This window comes from Cynocephalus volans, chromosome 2 (assembly GCF_027409185.1).
Source record: "Cynocephalus volans isolate mCynVol1 chromosome 2, mCynVol1.pri, whole genome shotgun sequence".
Taxonomy (NCBI): Eukaryota; Metazoa; Chordata; class Mammalia; order Dermoptera; family Cynocephalidae; genus Cynocephalus; species Cynocephalus volans.
In genome coordinates this window covers 157,542,021-157,562,772 of record NC_084461.1, presented here as the reverse complement: position 1 = coordinate 157,562,772, position 20,752 = coordinate 157,542,021, and the positions used below count along the sequence as shown (strand labels likewise).

Genomic DNA, 20,752 nt, shown 5'->3' with positions numbered 1-20,752 from the left:
GAAGTTTATACTCACAGTTCCCTAGAAACAGGAGGCACGGCACAGCATGCCAACACAGGGCCTCATGGGTAAGCACCAGGGTTGATCAGGAGGTGGAAGGAGAGAGAGGGGAACTGCAAGCAAGAGCCTTCATTGTGGTGAGGCAGGGTGAGCAGACTTAGGATTGCCTAGTTTGAGTAATTTGGTACACTCTGGGGTGTAGGGCTGTCCCTAAATTGTCTGGTCTCTGGCCCTGGGGTGATTAGGGCAGAAAAATGGTGGCCCAGAGTGTAAAAGTCCCAGTAAAGAGATGGCTGGGGATATGGGTTCTGGATTGGTTGCTTTGAATATGAAAGATATGCTCAGAGATGAGTCATTTACTGTCTGTAGGAATTGGATAAGACAAAGAGGTATGATACCCTTTGTTTCCTGGAGGGCCATAGGTTCACCATGGTATGGAACTGCAGCTATGCTGCAATCAGTTATTGGAAGCAAAAGTTAATAATGGATTTTAGAAATGATGGATCCAACTCCCAACATATTAGTTGACTGGATATATAAGAAAATGCAAAGTAACAAGAAACAAGCTAAATATACCATGTTATTGTTATTTGTAGCAGCTAAAATGAAAGCAAAATAGAGTGTTAAGGCAGATCCTGAGATTAGGCCAAACTTGAATTATAGCTCATTCTAGCTACAGCTTCTAGCCTCAGGGCCACTATCAAAGGGAAGAATGATGCTGAAACAACAAACAGTGAAGACTACTGGAATGATTCACCAGAGAATGGGGAAGTCAAAGGGGACAGTCAAGAGACTCATCCGACCCATCCCAGCAATGTGGAAATTATTAAATGGTTATTAAGAAATGGGATGAATAAAGCAGACATTGGTGGGGTCAAAACAAAGGTCATAATCCAACACTCTTGGAAGTTGGGTGGATTGATGGGAGCATCCATTGGCCCCCAATAGTGAAGGGCCCTAAATGATAGTTTGGAGGAATTAAAAAAGCTGGAAGGCAAAAATGACAAGGAGAAAGCTGATCTGCAGTCACCTGGGGCAGTGGTCCCACAATCTAACCAGATAATGACAGACCTCCCCTGGGGACCCAAGGCCACATGGACATGAGTGATCATGGACATATGGACAAACGACCAGAGGCTGTAGAAGAGACTTTTCTGGGACTCCTTTATATGGGACCCCCATGCACTGTGATTTTAAAACCTATTTGTGAAGTCCTGACAGGAGTGAGAGATTGGAAGAATACGAGGAATTAAATGTGAGGGATGGAAATGGGAAGGTTTGAACAGGTTTTATGTGAAGTGTTTGCATCTCCTTTACCTGAACGTATTATGGAGATGGATATTGGATCTGACTGGGGAATGCTTCCCCTACCTAGCATGGTAAAAAAGAAGGCATATAAATCTTTTCATCTGCCAATATTGATTGGACATGCTGGATGGGCACCAGTAAGATTGCCCACGGCCATACAGTCGTTAATTTGCTGTACAATAGCCCTGTGTGGAGCACAGTATCAAGCTTATAGCAAAAGCCTGTGAATTCCATCTAGTGGCAACTGCTGAGATTTTGCACCCCAAAAAATTCCATTTGAGGGACGTTTACTAACTTGCTATTGGACTTCAGTTGAGATTGCCCCTATGACTTAAGGACATAAAATAACCTTCAAACCAAAAATAACCATAATGTCTCAGGTGATGTTGGATAAATGCTCTGATGAGGAGGGTAGTGTCTGGAAGAGTTCATTAAAAAACGGAAATAACATCAAGGTTGAGGGTTCGGATCCCCATACTGGCCAGCTGCCAAAAAGAGAAAGAAAAGAAAAGAAAAAATGGAAATGAGTTATGCAGGAGTTAATGCGTAGGGGAATGCAAGGAGGTGCTCCTGAGCAGGAAAGCTCTTTTCCCCTAGGGTTGACTTTGGAACCACCTGAGGAGCTGGATCCTATGGCCATGTGGGCCTCTTGGGCAGTGCCCTATGAACAGCTATTGACCAACAGAGAGCTACTTGGTTTATGGATGGAAGTTTTGAGGTGACAGGACAGTTTCCTGTTTGGAAGGCTGCCACTCCAAAGAGGTAAAAGCAAATCAACTCGGTGGGATGAATTGCATGCCATTTGCCCCTGTGTTTGGATTTGTACTGCTCATATTGTCAGGCAGAAGGGCAATGGGAAACTATTGACAGGCTGCCTGTTTGGGGCATAGCCCTTTGGAAACCACCATGGGAATTTGAGGGACACATTAAAGTAAGACATGTTGGTGCCCCTCAAAAGAACCCCTTCCTAGGGTAGGAAGGTGTTCAGAACCAGTGAGTGGATATTCTGGTGCCCTCACTTGAGGCAACCACCTGGACCTATCAAACGAGTGGGCATGGCGGGGAGGGGCGGCAGCACTGCAAAGATGGACTGAGTCTAGACATGTTCCTCTTGCATCCTCTGAGGCACAAAATGCCAGTAAGAACTGTTGTCTGCCAACAAGAGAGACAGAGACTGCAGGTGACTGTGGGGCAGACTCTTACAGGGAAGGCCCCACACATATCTGGCATGACTTGATGCCTATAGCCCTGGGAGACTATAAATAGGTCCTGGCAGGAATGGAGTCATCTGAACTAAGCTTAGCTTACAGATGGTAGAGGCAAATGCTCAGAGTACAGTAAAAGGACCAGAACATAGATATTGCACCATTTCAGACTACCAGGTCACGTTTCTTCAGACTGAAGAACAGATTTTACAGCTCATAATGTCCAACAATTGGCAGAGAGCTATCCTCTTCCATGCAATTGATGAATTGGAAGAGGCAATTGAAACTGTCAAACCTAAATAACAGAGAAGAAGACTCTCTAAAAAAAAAAGACATTTATTTAGGAGGAGCATTGCAATGGAAATATGTGTGCCATAATAAACTACGTGTCAGGGGAGTTGAGGCAAGGGAAAGTTTTTAAAGGCAAAAGAAGGAGAATTATATAACTTATTTTGTATCAATTATCCTTAGCTACAAGGATCAATAACAAGGGTGGTGTCAGTTCAAGGTTGCACAGGGAGTTGCTGGACAGATGCCCTTACAGAAATATTTTCTGTGTAAGGTTGTGGTGGCCTTTGTGATGTTGTGTTTTCTGTAGTCTTTTGTGATAGTTCTTTTTATCAGGCATACATGGGTGAGAACTCTCCCTTCCTGTCCTTTCCTGACTCTATTTTGTCAGGACTTGACACAAGTGACTCCATTTTGATTCTGACAAATTTTACAAAACATTTGTTGACTAAAACGGGGATGTAAAGGCATGAAGGGCTGGTTTGCACACCTTCACAAGTGTTTGTTCACACCTAACATGAGGGGGGCCCAGGGAGGACACCACCTTGATAGATTTCTCTGCTTCTCTGGGGGATCTGAGGGAGAGGGAGAAAGGCCTCACTCACTGGTATGCGGATACTTTTTTTCTTTTTTCCTCACATCACCTCAACTTCTTTTGTCCTGCCTGACACAGTGTCACAGGACCAGGGCTGCAACTGCAGGTACCAGAAGCAGTGATGATTCCTAGGTAAGAAATTGTAACTATACTGTCTCAGCTTGGCCTTCCTGGTTGGCAGTACTCTGTGTGTGTTATTACATATTGATACTAGGAAAACAATTTGTCCTGATTCTCCAGGGAGAGGACAACAGACGTTCTGCATTTCCTACTTCCCCAGACTCTGTGTGTGCTGCTTCTTCCCTGGGCTAATTTTAATCTATCCTTCCCCTGAAATAAAGTGTATAATATGGTTTGTACAACAAGTATAACAGCTTCAGTGGGTTCTGTGAGTCCTTCTAGTGAGTTACTATCCCTGGGGGTGATTTTGTGAACCTCTGAACTTGCAGTTGGTGTCAGAAGTGAGAGATGTGAGTCTGTTTGCACCGACTAGTCCCCAAATTCTCAGCTTTGAGCCTGTTCAGACTGCCCTGACCCCAGCTTTCTATCTTTTGAAAACACTAAGAATAATGTCCCTGCATCTGCTCGTACTAGAGCCAATCACCTGCCATGCCGGCACAGGGACCATATCCAGATTGCCTTTAGCCCCAGTAATCGTGAAGTGCACATCTGTAAGAAGAGCGGGAGCCAGTGAATGAAAGCTCATGAACTCAAGGAGCACAATAGACACATCACAGGTATCCACTGGGCTCCCAAGAGCGACCACATTGTCACTTGCCGGACAGATTGAAATACTGTCTGGAGTCAGAAAGATGGTGTCTGGATGCTAACCCTGGTGATCCTGAGAATTAACATGCAGCCACTTTTGTGAAGTGGTCCCCACCAACAAGTTTGCGGTGGGAAGTGGAGCACGACTCACTTCCGTTTGTTACTCCGAGTCTGACAGTGACTGGTGGGTCGGCAGGCACATTAAAAAGCCTATTCCCTCCACGGTCCTCAGCTTGGGTTGGCATCCCAACAATGTTTCACTGGCAGCAGGATCATGCGACTTCAAATGCAGCATGTTTTCTGCCTACATTAAAGAAGTGGATGAAAAGCCTGCCAGCACACTCTGGGGCAGCAAGATGCCTTTTGGTCAGCTGTCAGAGTTTGGTGGCAGTGGCACCGGTGGATGGATCCATGGGGTCGGCTTCTCCACCAGTGGGAGCCGCCTGGCCTGGGTCAACCATGACATCACCATGTCCATTGCTGATGCCTCAAAAAGTGCGCAGGTCTCGACTCCGAAAGCAGAGTTCCTGCCACTCGAGTGTATCGTTTGTTTCAGAGAACAGTGTTGTATGTAGCTGCTGGCCATGTTGCTGGCCGGTGCTGTTTATTTACAATGACCACAGCTGCTTGACTTTTGTGTCCAAGCTAGACACTCCAAACAGAGCATCCAGCAACCTGTCTGCATGGGACGCTTTGAAGCATGGACAGGAAGGCCACCGCTGAGGACCGCAATACAGCCTTGGAGACACTGCTCTACAATAGCATCAGGCAGGCGTGTCTATTCACGAGGTGGACAAGCAAGATTGTGGCAAATTTTGCACTACTGGCATCGATGGAGTCATGACCATTTGGGACTTCAGGACCTTAGAGTCTTCTATCCAGGGCCTCCGGATAGTGTGGAGTGAGTGAGCCTCTGTGACCCAGCATGAGAACAGCGGCTGACCGCAGCTCTACCAACTGCGTGCTGGGAGGAAAGCCAGCCCCCAGCAAACACTGAAACCCAGGTCGCACAAATACTGTGTGGTTTTCTTTGAATAAAATTGGTGGAAGTGTTGGTTTTTTAAAAGCAGCAGTGATTTTTTTGCTGCTGTTGTTTTTTGTTTTAGTTTGGGTTGGGTTTTTTTGTTTTGTTTTGTTTTGTTTTGTTTTTGCTATTTCATTCTATTCTTGACCAAAGCTTCTCTTTAAGTAATTTATTTATTTATTTATTTATTTATTTTATTATTTTTTTTTTAAAGATGACCGGTAAGGGGATCTTAACCCTTGACTTGGTGTTGTCAGCACCACGCTCAGCCAGTGAGCAAACCGGCCATCCATATATGGGATCCGAACCCGTGGCCTTGGTGTTATCAGCACCACACTCTCCCGAGTGAGCCACGGGCCGGCCCTTTAAGTAATTTATTATGAAAAATTGTCACACTATCTTAAAGGAAAGGATGAGAGAGGTGAGTAAATTTTCCGCTAGAAAATCAAAGTACTGAATGTGAAAAAAGAAAAAAAAAAAAAAAAAGTGAGGGCTGTCTTGTCGCAGACTTTGTTCCTTCTAACTGGACAATTGGGTAAACTCACAAAGCTCAGCTCAACTCTAACAAGATCTTGATGATAAGCTCTTGACTCTGTTAGGCAGTTAAGGACTTGTGCTTTCAGAAAAATAAAAACAGAACAAAAATATATGTACTTCAAAATAATTATACTCCATTATACTTTTCTTCACTTTTCTTTTATATTCTAGAATCAATAAAAAATTATAAGACACAAGAAGCAGGAAAACGTGCTTTATAATCAAGAGAAAATATAGTCAGTAGAAGAAGTTCCACAGAAAAACCAAGTTATTGGAATTAATAGAAAAGGACATTAAATGACTATTATAAATATATAAAATAATTAATGGTGAAAGAATAACAATTTGTATAGGGAAGAGGTATGATGAGTTGAATAGTGTCACTCAAAAAAAAAAAAAAAAAAAATCCAGAACCTCAGAATGTGCCATTATCTGGAAATAGGGTCTTTGCAGATGTAATTTAAGTTAAAATGAGGTCATATTGATTAGGGTGGTTCCAAATTCAGTGGCTGTTGTCCTTATAAGAAGAGGTAAATTTGGACACAGAGAGACACAGGGGAAAATGCCATGTGAAAATAGAAGCAGAGATTGATGTGATATGTCTACAAGCTAAAGAATGCCAAAAGTTGCTGGCAACCACCAGAAGCTAGGAAAGAGGCATGGAACAGATTCTCCCTCAGAACCCCCAGAAGGAAGCAACCCTGCTGACACCTGGATTTCAGACTTCCAGCCTCCAGAAATGTGAGGCAATAAATTTCTCTTTCTTAAGCCACCCAGTTTATGATACTTTTTTACAGCATGCTAGGAAAATAACACATGGACTAATGGGATATTTCAGGATATGGATCGAAAAGTTAAAAAAATGAACCAAATGGGAATTCTAGATCTGAAAAATATAATAGCTGAAATAAAAACTACAATGATGGGCTAAACACCAAATTAGACACTATAGAAGAAAGAATAAGTAAACTTGAAGACAGAGAAATAGAAATTCTCCAAACTGAAGCAGAGATTGAAAAAAAAAAAAACCAAAAAATCAACAGCATCAATTACCTGTGAGATTTTACTGAGCTGGGCAACATACATGAATTGGGGTTAGAGTAGGAGAGGAAGGAAAGAAAAGGGCAGGAAAAATTTGAAGAAAAAAGAACTTCAAACTTTTCCAGAAGCTCAAAACACTCCAAGCAAGACAAACACAAAGAAAACCACATCCAGGTGTAGCACAGCCAGCAGCTGAAAACCAAAAACAAAGAGAAAATATTAAAAGCAGACAGAGGCACTGGCGGGGGAGCTCAGGTTGTTAGAACTCAGTGCTCATAACACGAAGGTCCAGGGTTCAGAGGATCCTGGTACTGGCCAGCCATCAAAAATAAATAAATAAAAATAAAATAAAAGCAGAACAGATAGAGAAAATATTAAAATAAGATTGAGAAAAAAGATACATTACATACAGGGGGAAAGTAATAAGAATTTCAGCTAACAGAAAAAAAAAAAGCAAGTCAGAAGGCAGATGAGGGACACAGCTAAAGGGCTGAAAGGCTGTCAACCTAGAACCTATATCTAGTGTAAATATGCTTCAAAAATGAAAACTAGGTAAACATACTTTCAGGTAAGCAAAAGCTAGGAGATTTATTGTTAGAAGACCCACACTACAAGAACTACCCAAGGAGGAGCCTCAGGATGAAGGGAAGTGAGGCCAGATGAAACCTTGATTTATAGGAAGGATTGAAGAATGCTGGAAATGGTAAGTGTGCAGTGAAATAGAAAAGACTATTTCTAATTTTGTAAAAGTCAGTTGACTGTTTAAAACCATGAGTTTTACATGTATGTCACATCTCTAGAAAGAAGAAAAACATAGTAGTTCAATTTCCAATGTGCACCTTTGTTTTTGTTTTTGTTTTTAAGTAAAGATAAGAATCTCTACACACTTTTCACTTGGTTATTCTGGTTTTAAAGATGAGCTATAAGCTAGGTGTTTTTCTGTACTTATGTGTTGCTTATTAAATACTTTTGTACCGTGAGGGGGAAAAAAACCCCAACAAAACAACAATGTGTTTTAGGAGGTATAATATATGTAGAAGTGAAATATATAACAACAATAGTAAAAAGGATGGTGGGGAGTAAATGGAAGCATAATGGTGTGTTTCTTACATTATATATAAAATGGTATAATGTTAGTTCTTGAAGACTGTGATAGAATGTGAAGACTTGTAGACTGTGGCAATTTAAAGACATAGATTATAATTCTTAAAATAACCCCTTAGAAAACCACTTAAAAGAGGCACAGATAAGAACCCAATTGTGGATATAAAATGGAAGGCTAATAAAGACCCAAATAATCCAAAAAAGGAGGGAAAAAAGGAAAAGGTCAAATGGGATAAATACAAAACAAAATAAACCCAACCACATCAAAATAATTTTATTAAATGCAATTAAAAGGCAGAGATTATCAGACCAAAAGGGGGAAAAAACCCAACTATATGCCATTTGCCAGAAAAATATGTTAAATACTAAGACACCAAAAGGTTACAAGTAAAAATGGAAGAAATAGACCACACAAATACTAACCAAAAGAAAGCTGATGTTATAACACCAACTTCAAGTATTTGAATCCTCATACTAGCCAGCTGCCAAAAAAAAAAAAAAAAAAAAAAGTGGTGGTGATTATATTAATGTCAGACAAACTAATCCAAAAAGGAGATTGTCAAAGATAAAGAGAGATATTTCATAATATAAAAGAATAAAGCTGTCAAGAAGATATAACAATCACAAATGTATATGCACCTAATAATAAAGTTTTACAATACATAAAGTAATATGTGGCAGAACTCAAAAGACAAATAGATAATTCCACAATTGTAGTTGGAGATTTTAATGCTTATCCTCTAGTAATTATAGAACAAGTTGAGAAAAAAATTAGTGAGGATATCGAATTTTTTTGCAACTTAATCTAATTGACATTTTTGAAACACCACAGAACAACTGGAGGGTGCATGTCACTTTCACATGCATATGGAACATTCATCAAGATGGATCATACACTGACCATACAGGCCTTCATAAATTTCAGATGATCAAAACCATAAGAGAATATTCTCTGACCACAATATAATTAAATTACAAACCAATAACAAAAAGATATCTAGAAAATTCCCAAATATCTGGAAATTAAAGAACCTGCTCCAAGTTACCCCTGGGTCACAGGTCAAGAGAAAAATTCCGAGGAAAATTTGAAGACATCTCTATCTGCATCAAAACCAAACCAAACAATATCAAAGTTCGTGGGATGCAGGTAAAGCAGTGTACAGAAAAGAAAGGAATAAAATGCATTACCCACATTTCCACCTGAGGAGGGAGGAGCAAAGGGGCAGGTTAAATGCAAATGTGGTTCTTTGAAAAGATTAATAAAATTGATAAACTCCTATTCAGATTTATCAAGGAGAGAGAGAAAGAGAGAAAGAGGCAGAGAGAGAGAGAAAGAGACAGAGAGAGAACAAACTATCGTGAATAAAAAGTGGAGATACTAGCGATCCTGCAGAGGCAGTGATCCCACTCAGGGTAACTGGTACAGTCAGCCACTTCCGAGACTTAGTCCAGCAGGCCTGGCCTCATGGCTTCTTCCCCTGCAGTTTCAAGAGAGGGACCAGCTGACCCACCTGCTCAATCATTATGCTCTGCTGCTCCAGAAACCTAGGGGTGGCATTCCAGTGGCGGCCTCTCAGTTGGGGTCTGCTGACTGCTACCTCACCAGCATTCTTAGGGAACAAGGCATGGCATGTCCCCTGACATGGCAGAAGGAGGGGCACAGCCCAGCTTGAGATTTGTCCTGAGGGCCTTGGAGAGCCACTGTGGTGCTGTAACCTGATTAATTCCATGACTAAGAAATGCTACTCTCTGGGAAGAAGGGAGGATGAGTGCAAGGGGAGAGACAGGGGGCAGAGAGCCTAGGGAGGAGGCTGGGCAGGGGTTCAGGGTCTGAGCCAGGCCCCCAACTTCCCCCCCCCCCCAGCTCCCATGCTGCTCTCACCTGCAGGGAAGAAGATGAAAGCATTCTGGGGGGAACAGCAGGACCATCTCCTCCTGCATCCTGTCCATAGGGTGGGAGGGGATGGTGAGCCCAGGACAGGCTGTCCTCTTCAAGGGATTCTGACTGGGGCAAGAGAGTGGGGGTCCCCTTCACCCTTCCCATCCAGAGCACAGGCACAGTCTCTGTCCTTTGGAACCCAAAAGACACTAGTTCCTGACAGTACCTGAAGTGAAGTGCCGGCAGCATAACCACTATTACTGTGGACAGGCAAGGCTAAGGGGTGGCAAGGTCACAGGGCAAGGGGGCCGAAGGGTTCAAGTGTTCAGGCTGCACCCTGGAGTCCCCAGAGGCAGTGCAGGACTCTGGGGATCTAGGACAGATGTTTTAAGACTGGTCACCGCTGAGGGGGCAGGAGCCCTGGAGCTCCTCTCTCCAGTTCTGGGCCCAGATGGCACTAGCTCTAGCATTTTCTTAGAGGGGCCCAGAGGGTCATCCAAGGGCTTGTGGCAGGAGCCCTGTTGTCTCTGTTGATCCAAGCCTCATCTCCCCCACCTGCCCTGCTCCCTGGAAGGTTTTGCTCCTGTCTCCCCCCGGCCAGTGGCCCTGACTCATATTCATGGGAGGCCTGAGGCCAGGTTGACCTCAGGCTGCATGCTGTTCTCTAGCTCGAATCCCCCCCATGGCTCCTAGGATGAAGTCCAAGCTCCTTGGTGTGGGTACGCCAGCCTCCCTACAGCCCCTGCCTATTTCCACAACCTCCTGTTCGTGTCTTTAGTTCCTCAAGTGTGCCTTGCTCCCTCCCTCTGCTGGGAACTCTCCTACTTCAGAACCTCCCTGCCCCCATCCTACTCCAACTCCCAGGCCTGGCCTGGAGGGTCCCAAATGTCTGACTAGAAGTTTGTGCCTGCGCTGAATGGGTGCTGACATTAGTGAAATAAAATCGGAAATTCATTCACAAGACTTTCTTCAGACCTAACTAATTGAGGGTGGGGGTTTAAGGAACCATCAGCCTGTTCTGGGACCCGCCAGCCTCTCCAGTGTCAGCCTGCCCTCTTTGCTGTGTCTACACTAGCCACACTGGCCTTGTTTCATTCTGCATACTGCCACATTCCTTTCATCCTCAGGGTCTTTGCACATGCTGAAAGGGCCTTTGTCTGGAATTTTCTATCCCTCCTATACATAGATAACACTTACCCATCCATTTCCCCAGAAAAACCTGTGACCTCCCTGATTAGGACAAATGCTCCTTTGCATGTGCCCTCAGCATTGTGTCTTTTCAAAACTGGTACTCTACCTTTCTGTGATTACTGTACTGGGCCCTCTCCCTCTCAAGCCTGTGAGCTCTGCAAAGGCAGGCACTCCATCTGTTTTTGCCCATTGTTGTATCCTCCATCCCCCAGTACAGAGCCTGGTGTCCACTAAGGGCTCACTAAATATTTTGCAGTTCATAACTGAGCATGTCAGTGATTCTTCTGGGAGTGACTCAAAGAAATTCCAAGGTTTTTCTTTCCAAAGAAACGGGACTGACTGGCATGTGCCTGTGTTTACCCCGGGACTGTCTTTTTACAAAGAATCTATCCTCCCCGCTCTCTATTTCCGGGCTACTGGGTCACACTCAGCCCACGCCTGGCAGTAATATTGCCACACTGCTACGGCTGCTTTCATCTTTCTGTTAATCGCTGGTGCTGCGCCTAGAAGTCCTGGCAGCTACTCCCTCGGAAGGCTAGGAAAGTCACGTTCAAAAAGCCTCATGGGAGGCAGAAGCCTGCGTCTGGTGGCACCGACCTTAGAGATGGGATGCTCCTTCATACTGGACACGGTGCAGGCATTGGCTCTGACCCTTCAACACTGTAGCAGGTCTCCCGGAGCTTAGAGATGGGAAGTCACTTCCCGAGTCACACCCAGCTGAGATAGCAGCGACAGGAGAGAATCCCAACTCCATCGGCTCCAGAATAAAGGGCTCCCTAAAGAACCAGCTCCCGTGCTTCTATGGTATGGCCTGGTTTGGGAAGATGTTACCCCACTGAGGTTTTCGTATCAACAACAGTTTCCCTGCAGATGAGGAGGAGGAGCCAGGCGATTATCCCATTTGACACAAAAGGAAGCTTGAAGCACAGCGGGGGCTTACTGGGGGCATATGGCAGGCAGGCTCGGGAACGAACAGACCGCAGGAGCCAGGTCTGAGTTCCCTCCGCCGGCGCCTGCGCATTGCGGCCCCGATCCCCGTTCAACCCCACCCCCATCTTCTGGTTTTCAAATTTGAAACCTGCTTCTTTTCCCGCCCGAACGTGTTGACCAGCAGCGGGAGGGGGCGGGGCCGCGCGCCAGCCAATGGAGCTTCAGAGGCTCCCCGGCCCGGCCCCGAAGGTGACGACAGCGAGTCTCGGGAAGCAACCCGCGAATGGGCAAGCGGCGCCCGGCCGGCCCCGCCCCCGCGGCTCCCACGTGCAGCGGATGAGCCCCGGGCCTCCAGGGGACCCCTGACCAGCAAAGCTCCGTTCTACCTGCGGGGCCCTCACCACCTGGACGGGGCTGGGAACTGAGGCCCCCAAACGCCAAGGAACCGGCGTGGGGTCGTTGGGCGCAGCGAGAAACACGCAGCACCTCGTAGCCCGGGGGCTCTCCTCAGGGCTAGGCCTGGAGCCTGCTCCCCTACCTGCTCCGCGAGAGTCCGAGGCCACTCGGGGGCGGGTTGGCTCGAGGAGGGTGGGCTGCGGTTCCTGGGCGCGTTCCAGAGGGGCGGGGCCGGGGCGGTCCCGGGGGCGGGGCGTCCTGGGGGTGGGACCGGGCCCCTGTGTTTGTTGCACCGTGTCAGTTACATTGTAACAAAGTGGTGCAGCCGCTACTCTGGTCAGCACCCCAGGCCCTCCCGCCGCCTGCTGTCGCCGAAATGGAGCCACCTGTGGCCAGCAACATACAGGTCCTGCTGCAAGCGGCCGAGTTCCTGGAGCGCCGCGAGAGAGGTGAGGAAGAACCCTTGGCCGGACTCCGGGCGGCGACCTCGCTGACACGGGCCTGAACTGGATTTGGCTCCCAATTTGAAGGATGCATGGCCCTAGGGCAGTAATCCCTGGGCGTCCCCGCCCTCAACTCGACAGGAGTCCGCGGGCGGTCGGGCAGGGAAGGGCTAGGAAAATGGTCCCGGAGCCAAAAGCCATTCCATGACCGTGCCGTGCCAGAGGCTCCCGCTGGGACCGGGTCCAGCCACAGCCTGACGCGGGTGGGGACTCTCTCTGGCAGAGGCCGAGCATGGCTACGCGTCCCTGTGCCTGCACCGCAGTCCAGGCCCCATCCACAGGAGGAGGAAGCGACCCCCCCAAACTCCTGGCGCGCTGGACAGTGGGCGGTGAGGAGGACGAGGAGAGGGGCGGCGGGAATGGGGGATGGGCGCCATCCCTCATTGGGCCCCTCCTCTGCTCACTTCCTCCTTGTTGCTTGCATCGGACCAGGTACACTGCTCCGGGAGGCGTTCAGACCCCTCCTGCCATCTTCTCTCTCCCCAAACACACTCACACCTTCCTATCCATTCAAGGACTATTTCTGGAGCACCTCTGATGTGCAAGGAACATAAACAAGACAGTTCTGAGTCCCGCTTGCACTCACACTCCTACACTCCACACATCAAACCACTCGCTCTTCCACAGGCTTCCTCCTTTTCTCTGCTTGCCTCAACCCTTTGCACATGCTATTCCCTGAAATTTGAATGTCTCTGCCTCCACTACCCACTTTGGGAAACTTCTTTTCTACACTGAGCTCAACTGTCACCTCTGCCCGGGAAGTCCTTCCTTACCAGCTGCCAGGGAGGCCTCGTTTGGACCCTCATAGCCACTTGGCCTGGCCTCTCTTAGCATTTGGCTCTGTGTGTGTCTCTGACTTCCCTTGCCCCTGCTTGGGGGCTCTGGCCCCCAAGACTTGTACAAGGTCCTTACATGGGGCTTATTTGGGGTAGACATCTCTAGTGGATTTTGAGCCCCTGGGGGCCTTGGGACTGAGGGTGTGGGCAGTAGCTGACAACCCCTCACACCATCCTCCCTGGCATTGGCAGGTCTGTGCACAATGAGCTGGAAAAGCGCAGGTGAGTCCTAGCCCTGCCCTGTGAGCACCAGGCCCCAGGAACCATCTCCCTCTGGTCATCCCTTCCCGGCCATCCCTCTAGCCAGCAAGGTGGGGCTGGCACTGCCCTCCAGACCCCTTCCCCCACAGGAGGGCCCAGCTGAAGCAGTGCCTGGAGCAGCTGAAGCAGCAGATGCCCCTGGGGGCCGACTGTGCCCGATACACCACACTGAGCCTGCTGCGTCGTGCCAGAATGCACATCCAGGTAAGGGGGGCTACCCCTGCACCCTGGCCAGCCTGCCAGCATGTGTGGAGGGGTATAGACTGGAGGGGTTGGGGGAGCTGAGCTAAAAGGCCCTAGGTCATAGCCTAAGTGTGTGAATTTGGACAGTTCCTTGTGCTTTTAGTTTCCAAATCTATTAAATGGGAAGAAAAGCAGAAAATAACTTATAGAGGGTGCTCTGAGGCTTAAATGAGTTCACCCTATAAATGTTCATTGTTGTTATTATAGCTATTATTACTTAGATCCTAGCTGTGAGACCTTGGGCAAGTCGCTTAGCCTGTCTGGGCTTCCCTTTCCTCCTGTGTTTGGTGGGAGGCGATGGCTGTTGAATTCTGTGTTAGGGTCCTTGGACTGTAGAGTGTTGGTCCTCCATCTCTCCTTTCCCCATCCTTCAAGGCCTTCTGTCTGGGCAGTCTGTCCTGATGCCACTTTGGGAGGCAGCTCCAGAAACGAGGGGGAAAGCACTGAGAGATGCCAGTCATTGGTCCTCCCTCCCAGGGCACTTACTGCTGCCTGGGCTGAGCTCTGTGCCCCCTGCTGGACAGGAATGGGGGTGCTGACTCAAAGGCCCAGGCAGCCCTAATGATGGCAGAAGTGGTCTTGGACACAATAGAGGACTTCCCCTGCCCCCCTGGCAACTTTTGACAAAGAAAGGGAAGCACAGCTGGGCCAGGACGTACAGCTGATAAGAGGCAGATTCAGGACCCAGGCCCAGGTGCCCTGGCTTGCATTTTTTCCTTCAACAAGTATTTATTGAGCACCTGCTCTGCCAGGCCCTATTCTAGGCACTGGGGGCCATGGCAGAGACAAATCCATGTGCCATCCAGCAAATAAATCACAGTTGTGGGATCTATTTGCACCTGTCCCATAGTGCCTGTCATTACCATCACTGTGGCTGAATAATACTCTGGTCAGGTAATGGGCCCCACTTTCTCACATGGAGCTTGCCTGGCCTGGTTCTCAGATGGATGCTGTCTATCCTTAGCTCAGGGTCAGGACCTGGAGATTGCTTCTTCTTTGAAGCCCCATCACCCCTCTCCTGCACTAATTTACACCAGCCTTCCTGCTTCCTGTTTTGCTTCCACCAGGCTGTCTTCTACTTGGCCCCAGAATAATCTTTGCAGCACACAGATCTGCCCAGGTCCACCTCCTGCTGAACACCCCCCACCCCCCCAGCAAGTGGCTCACTCCTGAAAGGACAGAGCTGCAATTCCTTACTTCCTGTAGAACTCAAGGCCCCTCATAGGCCAGGCCTTGATGCTGGACTGCTTTTTTGGTCTTGTCTCTCCACATTCCCCATAGAAAAAGCTGAACTCTCCATGCTCTTCCTAGTCTCCCTCTGCCTTGATGCTTCCTCCTCCCCCATCTTTGCCTATGCAGCTCTTGTTCTTTTATACCCAGTCCAAATGCCCCCTCACCCCAGTTCTCCCCTTCTTGTTGAATGACTGAATTCAGGCTCTTCCCACCACGGGCTCTGCATGGGAGGGCCCTTGGCCTTCCAGTTCCTAGAACTTCAGGGCTGGCAGAGCTCAGGTGGGAGTTGGGGCAGATGAAGGTATTAATGCTGAAGTCTTAGGGCTCCTGGGAGGATCTTGACCAGATGTGACAAATTGGAAGCATTTGTTTGGTCTGTAGTTTTCTAAAAATTTAAATTAGTCAGCAGCACTTCAAAGAACATTGACATGAAAACTGATTTTCCACCTTCTCTTAAAGAAATGGAAAGATCTGGCAGCATTGGGCCTATTTCCATGTGGCACCAGCTGGCTGGAACATAGCTGTGGCTGCTTCATTAATAAGGAGTATGCACTCACCAGTGTGCTGCATCCCCCCCCACTTCCTATTGCTTGACACCAGAATACTCCACCCCTTTACATTGCTTGACCAGGCCCCAAAGACCTTTGAGATTGTGGTGCCACCCCCCCCCCCCGCCCAACTAGACAGAACTCTCATAGGCCATTTATGTGGGACAGAAGGGCAGGAGGGGGCTGGCTTCTCAGAGGGTGTGGGAGCAACTCTCGGGTCCAGATTTAAGTGAGCCACCTTTCTGGAGTGGGTTGAGGCCCCGTGTGGCCATGGCCTGCTGCTGAGCAGTGTTGGAGTGAGAGACCCAAGCTCCCCAGCAGCTGACCTCAGCCCTTTGCTCCTACGGGATCTGCAGAAGCTGGAGGAGCAGGAGCAGCGGGCCCGGCAGCTCAAGGAGAAGCTGCATAGTAAGCAGCAGAGCCTGCGGCGGCAGCTGGAACAGCTCCGGGGGCCGGCAGGGGTGGGCGAGCGGGAGCGGCTGCGGGCGGACAGCCTGGACTCTTCAGGCCTTTCCTCTGAGCGCTCCGACTCAGACCAAGGTGAGTGCCCTGAAGCTGAGGGGGCATGTGGCTGTCCGGGTGGACCAGGTCTTCTGACTGGACCCCTCCCTGTGCAGAGGAGCAAGAGGTGGATGTGGAGAGCCTGGTGTTCGGGGGCGAGGCTGAGCTGCTGCGGGGCTTCAGCGCCAGCCAGGAGCACAGCTACTCGCACAGCTACTCGCACAGCGGCAGCACCTGGCTATGATGCCCGCCAGCTGAGCAGGCCTCTGCCCTGATCACCCTCACACCGCTGGGCTGACAGTGCCAGCAGGAGCTCCCCTCAAGCCTCAAGGGCTGCTCAGCATCACCTGTTGGAGTGGACTAAAAGGACCTTTGCATGGGAACAAGTGCTAGCTGCCAGGTGGTCCCTCCTGGGGGGAGGTGGCACCTGGAGCCTTACCGGAGCCCTGCAGTGCAGGTAGATTGGGCCTGGGCCGCCCTTTCCTACATTTTTTGTAGCACTTGGCTCTGCTGCCCCTGTGGGGGCAGGAAACCTCTCAGAGCTTCATGTTCCTTCCTGGACAAGGCCCCCTGGCCTTTGCCCCGCATATATTGTATAGTATTTTCATTAAAAGCCTCTTTCATAACTTCTCCTGTCCATGGTCTTGCCTGATGAAAAGAGGGGAACTCCCAGCCACAGAGAAACTGGAAAAGAGGAAATAAGATCAGTAGCCACCACTAACACTGTTGACCGTGCCAGGCAGTGCACATTTAATCCTCCTGACTTGGAGGTGGTTCTGTCTCCACTTTGCAGATATTGGAGCTGAGGCTCAGTAATGTGACTTGCCTGAGGCCCAAAGCCAGGAAACAGTGGAATCAAGATTCAAAGCAAAGTTTTCTGACTTCAGAGCTAGGGCTGATTGAATTCAACAAATATTTATTGAGTGCCTATTATGTGCTAGATATTGTTCCAGGTACTTGGGACACATCAGAGAACAAAGAGCCCTGCCCTCGTGGAGCTTACAGTCTATCGTTTATTACCACTTCACCTGCATACTGTCTGTGACCCTGGGCAAATCACCACACCTCTCTGTGCCTCTGTCCTCAGCTGCCCAATGGGGGAACAAGCAGGCCCAGCTCAGACCTGGATGACATGCCTGGTATACTGCAGATGCCAAACAGGACACCCCAACCCACCACCCAGACAGTAGATAGGGCTGGAAACTTACTTTTAATAGTAAAGTACAATGGGGAGAGGGCAGAGGGAGTTGAGCCGAGTTGTCTGGTGTGCTGTGGTGTGGAGGGCCCAGACTACACCCAGACCTGGACTGGCTATACAAATTGCTGCTGCTGTTGCTGCTTCTTGGTGGCTGCCTTGTTGGCTAGGTCCTTGGCCTTCTCTGTAGCTGCCAGTGCAGTCTCCTTTGCCTTCTCCTTGGCTTCCTTGGCTGTCTCAACAAGTGTTTTAGAAGGGGCCTCACCTGTAGCAAAGGGCAGGGGATTGGCTTCAGATGATGCCTAGAAGACCCACTTAATCACACACACCCCTTCCCCCTGTGAAGAGAAGCCACCCCCACCATGACATTCAGCTCCTCTTGGTCAGGCCCCATTGGAAAGGTAGTATTTGCTTCCAGTACAGACTAGGAGTCCCAGGCTCTTGACTCCAGCCTCTCCCTATGAGGTTCCCCCAAGCAGTGCCCAGAGCTCTCACCTTGCAGCTTGGCTAAGATGTATTCAAAACCCTTCATAGTCTTGGTCACGTTGCTTTTGAACCGGGCAAGACCAAATTCCTGGCAAAAGATGAGAAGGGGGAGGATTCTGAGCTGCACACTAACCCCCAGCCCAGCCTCAAAGCCAAAAGCTCTGATCCCCAGGGTCCCAGAGCCCCCATAACACTGCTCACCTGGACAGCTCTGGAGACACCAAATAAGCTAGAGGAGACCCAGGCTTCCCTGTGGATTTCGGTCCAGCCACTGTTGTCAGAGTTCACACAGTAAACACATCGTTCCTCCACCATCTGTGCAGGGAATCAGGCCAAGCACAATTGTGGGGTAGTCTTTCATTTTGCCAGCTTGCATGTAAACTTGATCCCCTGCCTCTTCTCACGAGGAGAAGCAATAAAATGAAAATCCATTTCTCCCCCTTATCACACCGGTGACATTTATAGATAGAGAGCAAACAAGAAGGCCATAAAAAACGTCAGTTTCCTCACTAAAACTTCTCTTCTGACCCTTAAAATTAGAAGGCTTGTGGTTTTTTGAGATCAGCAGAGGGCCTTTCTGCCCCATCCTAGCTCTGGATTTTGTTTTGTATCTTTGTGTCTAGACATGACAGTGTTTTCAGCCTTCTACCCACTGCAGGTCTTAAGCTTCCTGACATATAAAAACGGATATCTGACAATCATCACAGCTGTCATTATCGGAGAGGAGAGAGTGGACCACTAGCTCCAGGAGAAACAGTTAAAAGACACTCTCACAGCTAGCTGGATTACTATCTTGGTAACTTACCAAACACAGAGGTAGTGCCCTCATGTAGTCATCTGAGATGACTTCAGATGGCTCTGGGGCAGAGTAAGGTGCCCACTCACTCTGACCTTGTAGGAAATTTCCCCTCTCTGAACCTCACTTCCCCTCTCTGAACCTCACTTCCCTTTTTGCACAGCAGAGTAATACCCACCTCTCAAGGTTATCGTGAAGATAAGTGTAGAAATAATTATCTGAAAGCTTTCAGGGTGTTCACATGTAAAAAGATACTGTAGAATGCTCCTTAGGCCATGGATTTTCAAGCTTTTTTAAGGGCAAGAGATCAAAGTATAAGGAAACCCTTTTCCCAAAATCTCAGGCACAAATTCATTAGTTAAGACGAATAATGGTGGAACTCTTTTAGTCAAAGTGGGGCAAGGGGCTCAGAGCCCCTCCCCAAGGCACATCCGAAGCACCTGACAGCTTGATGGATGCCTTTTTGAAAACCACTGCCTCCCTCCCTCAGCATCACTCCTGTGGGCCCAACCTACAGTGTATGTGTGCCATACATGATGTGAGTGCTCTGTGTTTGGTAATTGCAACAACTCTGTAAAATAGGTAGTCCTCCCCCATTGTATGAATGGTGCAGAGAAGCTGACCAGCTAAAAGGAACATAATCTCAGGTTGTACTATACAGCCGTTGCTCCTCAGTAACTCAGACCACACAAGCTCCCTCATGGCTCTCTAGCCACGTGTACCTGAGAAGCTCTCTATTTTGGGAGGGACCAAGGGAGATCTCACCATCAGCCGGGCGTGGTTGATGTTCCAGGTGAAGGTGGTCATGGTCTGATTCTGTGGGTCCACAATAGAGTCCTCCAGGATGTACACCGAGTGAGCAACATTGGCAGGAAACAGTCGCTCGGCCCAGCGGGGCATCCTGTTGGTCTTGGTCAGGAGTCGCCGGGACAGGAGCTTCTGGTCAGGGGTCACCTCCCGGTGTACTATGTCTTCAGTCAAGACATGTTTGCTGAAGGTGTCAGAGTGAAGGTGACCCTCAGGAGACGAACCCTGAGAGAGCTCTTGTTGGGGTTCCCATTTGGAGCCATGCCTTGCCACTATCTTGCAGAGTGATCTGTGCTATGGCTCAGACGTGAACTGAGAGTCCCTTGGGCCTATCCCAGGGCAAATTCCAACTTCTGCTTCCTCGCTGACCTGGATTCCTGGGCTTTCCAGCAGGGTTCGACCTCATACTTTATTGCACCACTGGAGCGCGCCACGGACAGAGGAGTAAACAAGTACCCGAATTTCCAACCACAAGATCCCTCCCAACTCCTGTGCCGCCGCCTATTCCCATCTCACCGTCCTGAGGAAAGAAAACTTTAGACTAGGGTCTCAAGTAAATCACCGCTCAGTCCCAGCCTTCTTCCAGGGCCTTGCAGGCCTGGCCTGGCTGCTTCCCCGATAAGGTCCTCGTGTCCTAAAGACGACCACGATTCTGGCAACTCCCTACGTCGGACTCGATGTCGAGTCCTTCCTGGCCCCATTAATCAAGGGGTGCCCACACTTCAATCCCCAAATAGAGAGCGGGGGGTGCTCTTCCCAGGGCTACGTACCTGTAGGGATTCGGGTACCGCTGCCAGAAGGCAGCGAACACTTGGTCCCAGGAACTCCGGAGCACGCTCTGGCCCAGGAAATACTTGACCATCTTCCTGGCCGGGGCGGGCTCAGCACCCGCGCAGCATCAGGGGTGCGTAGCCCGGTGGGCACACGGAAGCCGGGCCAGGGCTTGGCGCCCGCCCGCCAGAATCACAACTCAGTCACCACCGCGCCGCGCCCAAGCCGCAGCCGCCGCCATAAGGACTTGTCCACCGGCGCGCCACTTCCGGCGCAGCCGCATAGTACCCGCCACTTCCGGCGCCC

At 48.9% G+C, this 20,752-nt stretch overlaps 2 protein-coding genes and 1 pseudogene across 2 annotated transcripts; 2 read left to right on the top strand and 1 right to left on the bottom strand.

Annotated features, from left to right (window-relative positions):
• The first annotated feature begins 3,893 nt into the window (after positions 1-3,893).
• On the top strand, positions 3,894-12,295 carry LOC134370651 (actin-related protein 2/3 complex subunit 1A-like; annotated as a pseudogene).
• Positions 12,296-12,628: 333 nt separating this feature from the next.
• MXD3 (MAX dimerization protein 3) lies at positions 12,629-16,972 on the top strand. Its single transcript, XM_063087897.1, has 6 exons — positions 12,629-12,715; positions 12,993-13,098; positions 13,798-13,827; positions 13,956-14,070; positions 16,247-16,430; positions 16,508-16,972. Exons 1-6 carry the CDS (start codon positions 12,643-12,645, stop codon positions 16,633-16,635), a joined length of 636 nt encoding a protein of 211 aa, XP_062943967.1. The 5' UTR covers positions 12,629-12,642; the 3' UTR covers positions 16,636-16,972.
• A 318-nt stretch (positions 16,973-17,290) lies between these two features.
• On the bottom strand, positions 17,291-20,720 carry PRELID1 (PRELI domain containing 1). The gene is made up of 5 exons (XM_063087315.1): positions 20,446-20,720; positions 19,634-19,859; positions 18,274-18,387; positions 18,082-18,160; positions 17,291-17,851 (listed from the first exon to the last, which is right to left on the bottom strand). Exons 1-5 carry the CDS (start codon positions 20,535-20,537, stop codon positions 17,703-17,705), a joined length of 660 nt encoding a protein of 219 aa, XP_062943385.1. The 5' UTR covers positions 20,538-20,720; the 3' UTR covers positions 17,291-17,702.
• Positions 20,721-20,752: the final 32 nt, after the last annotated feature.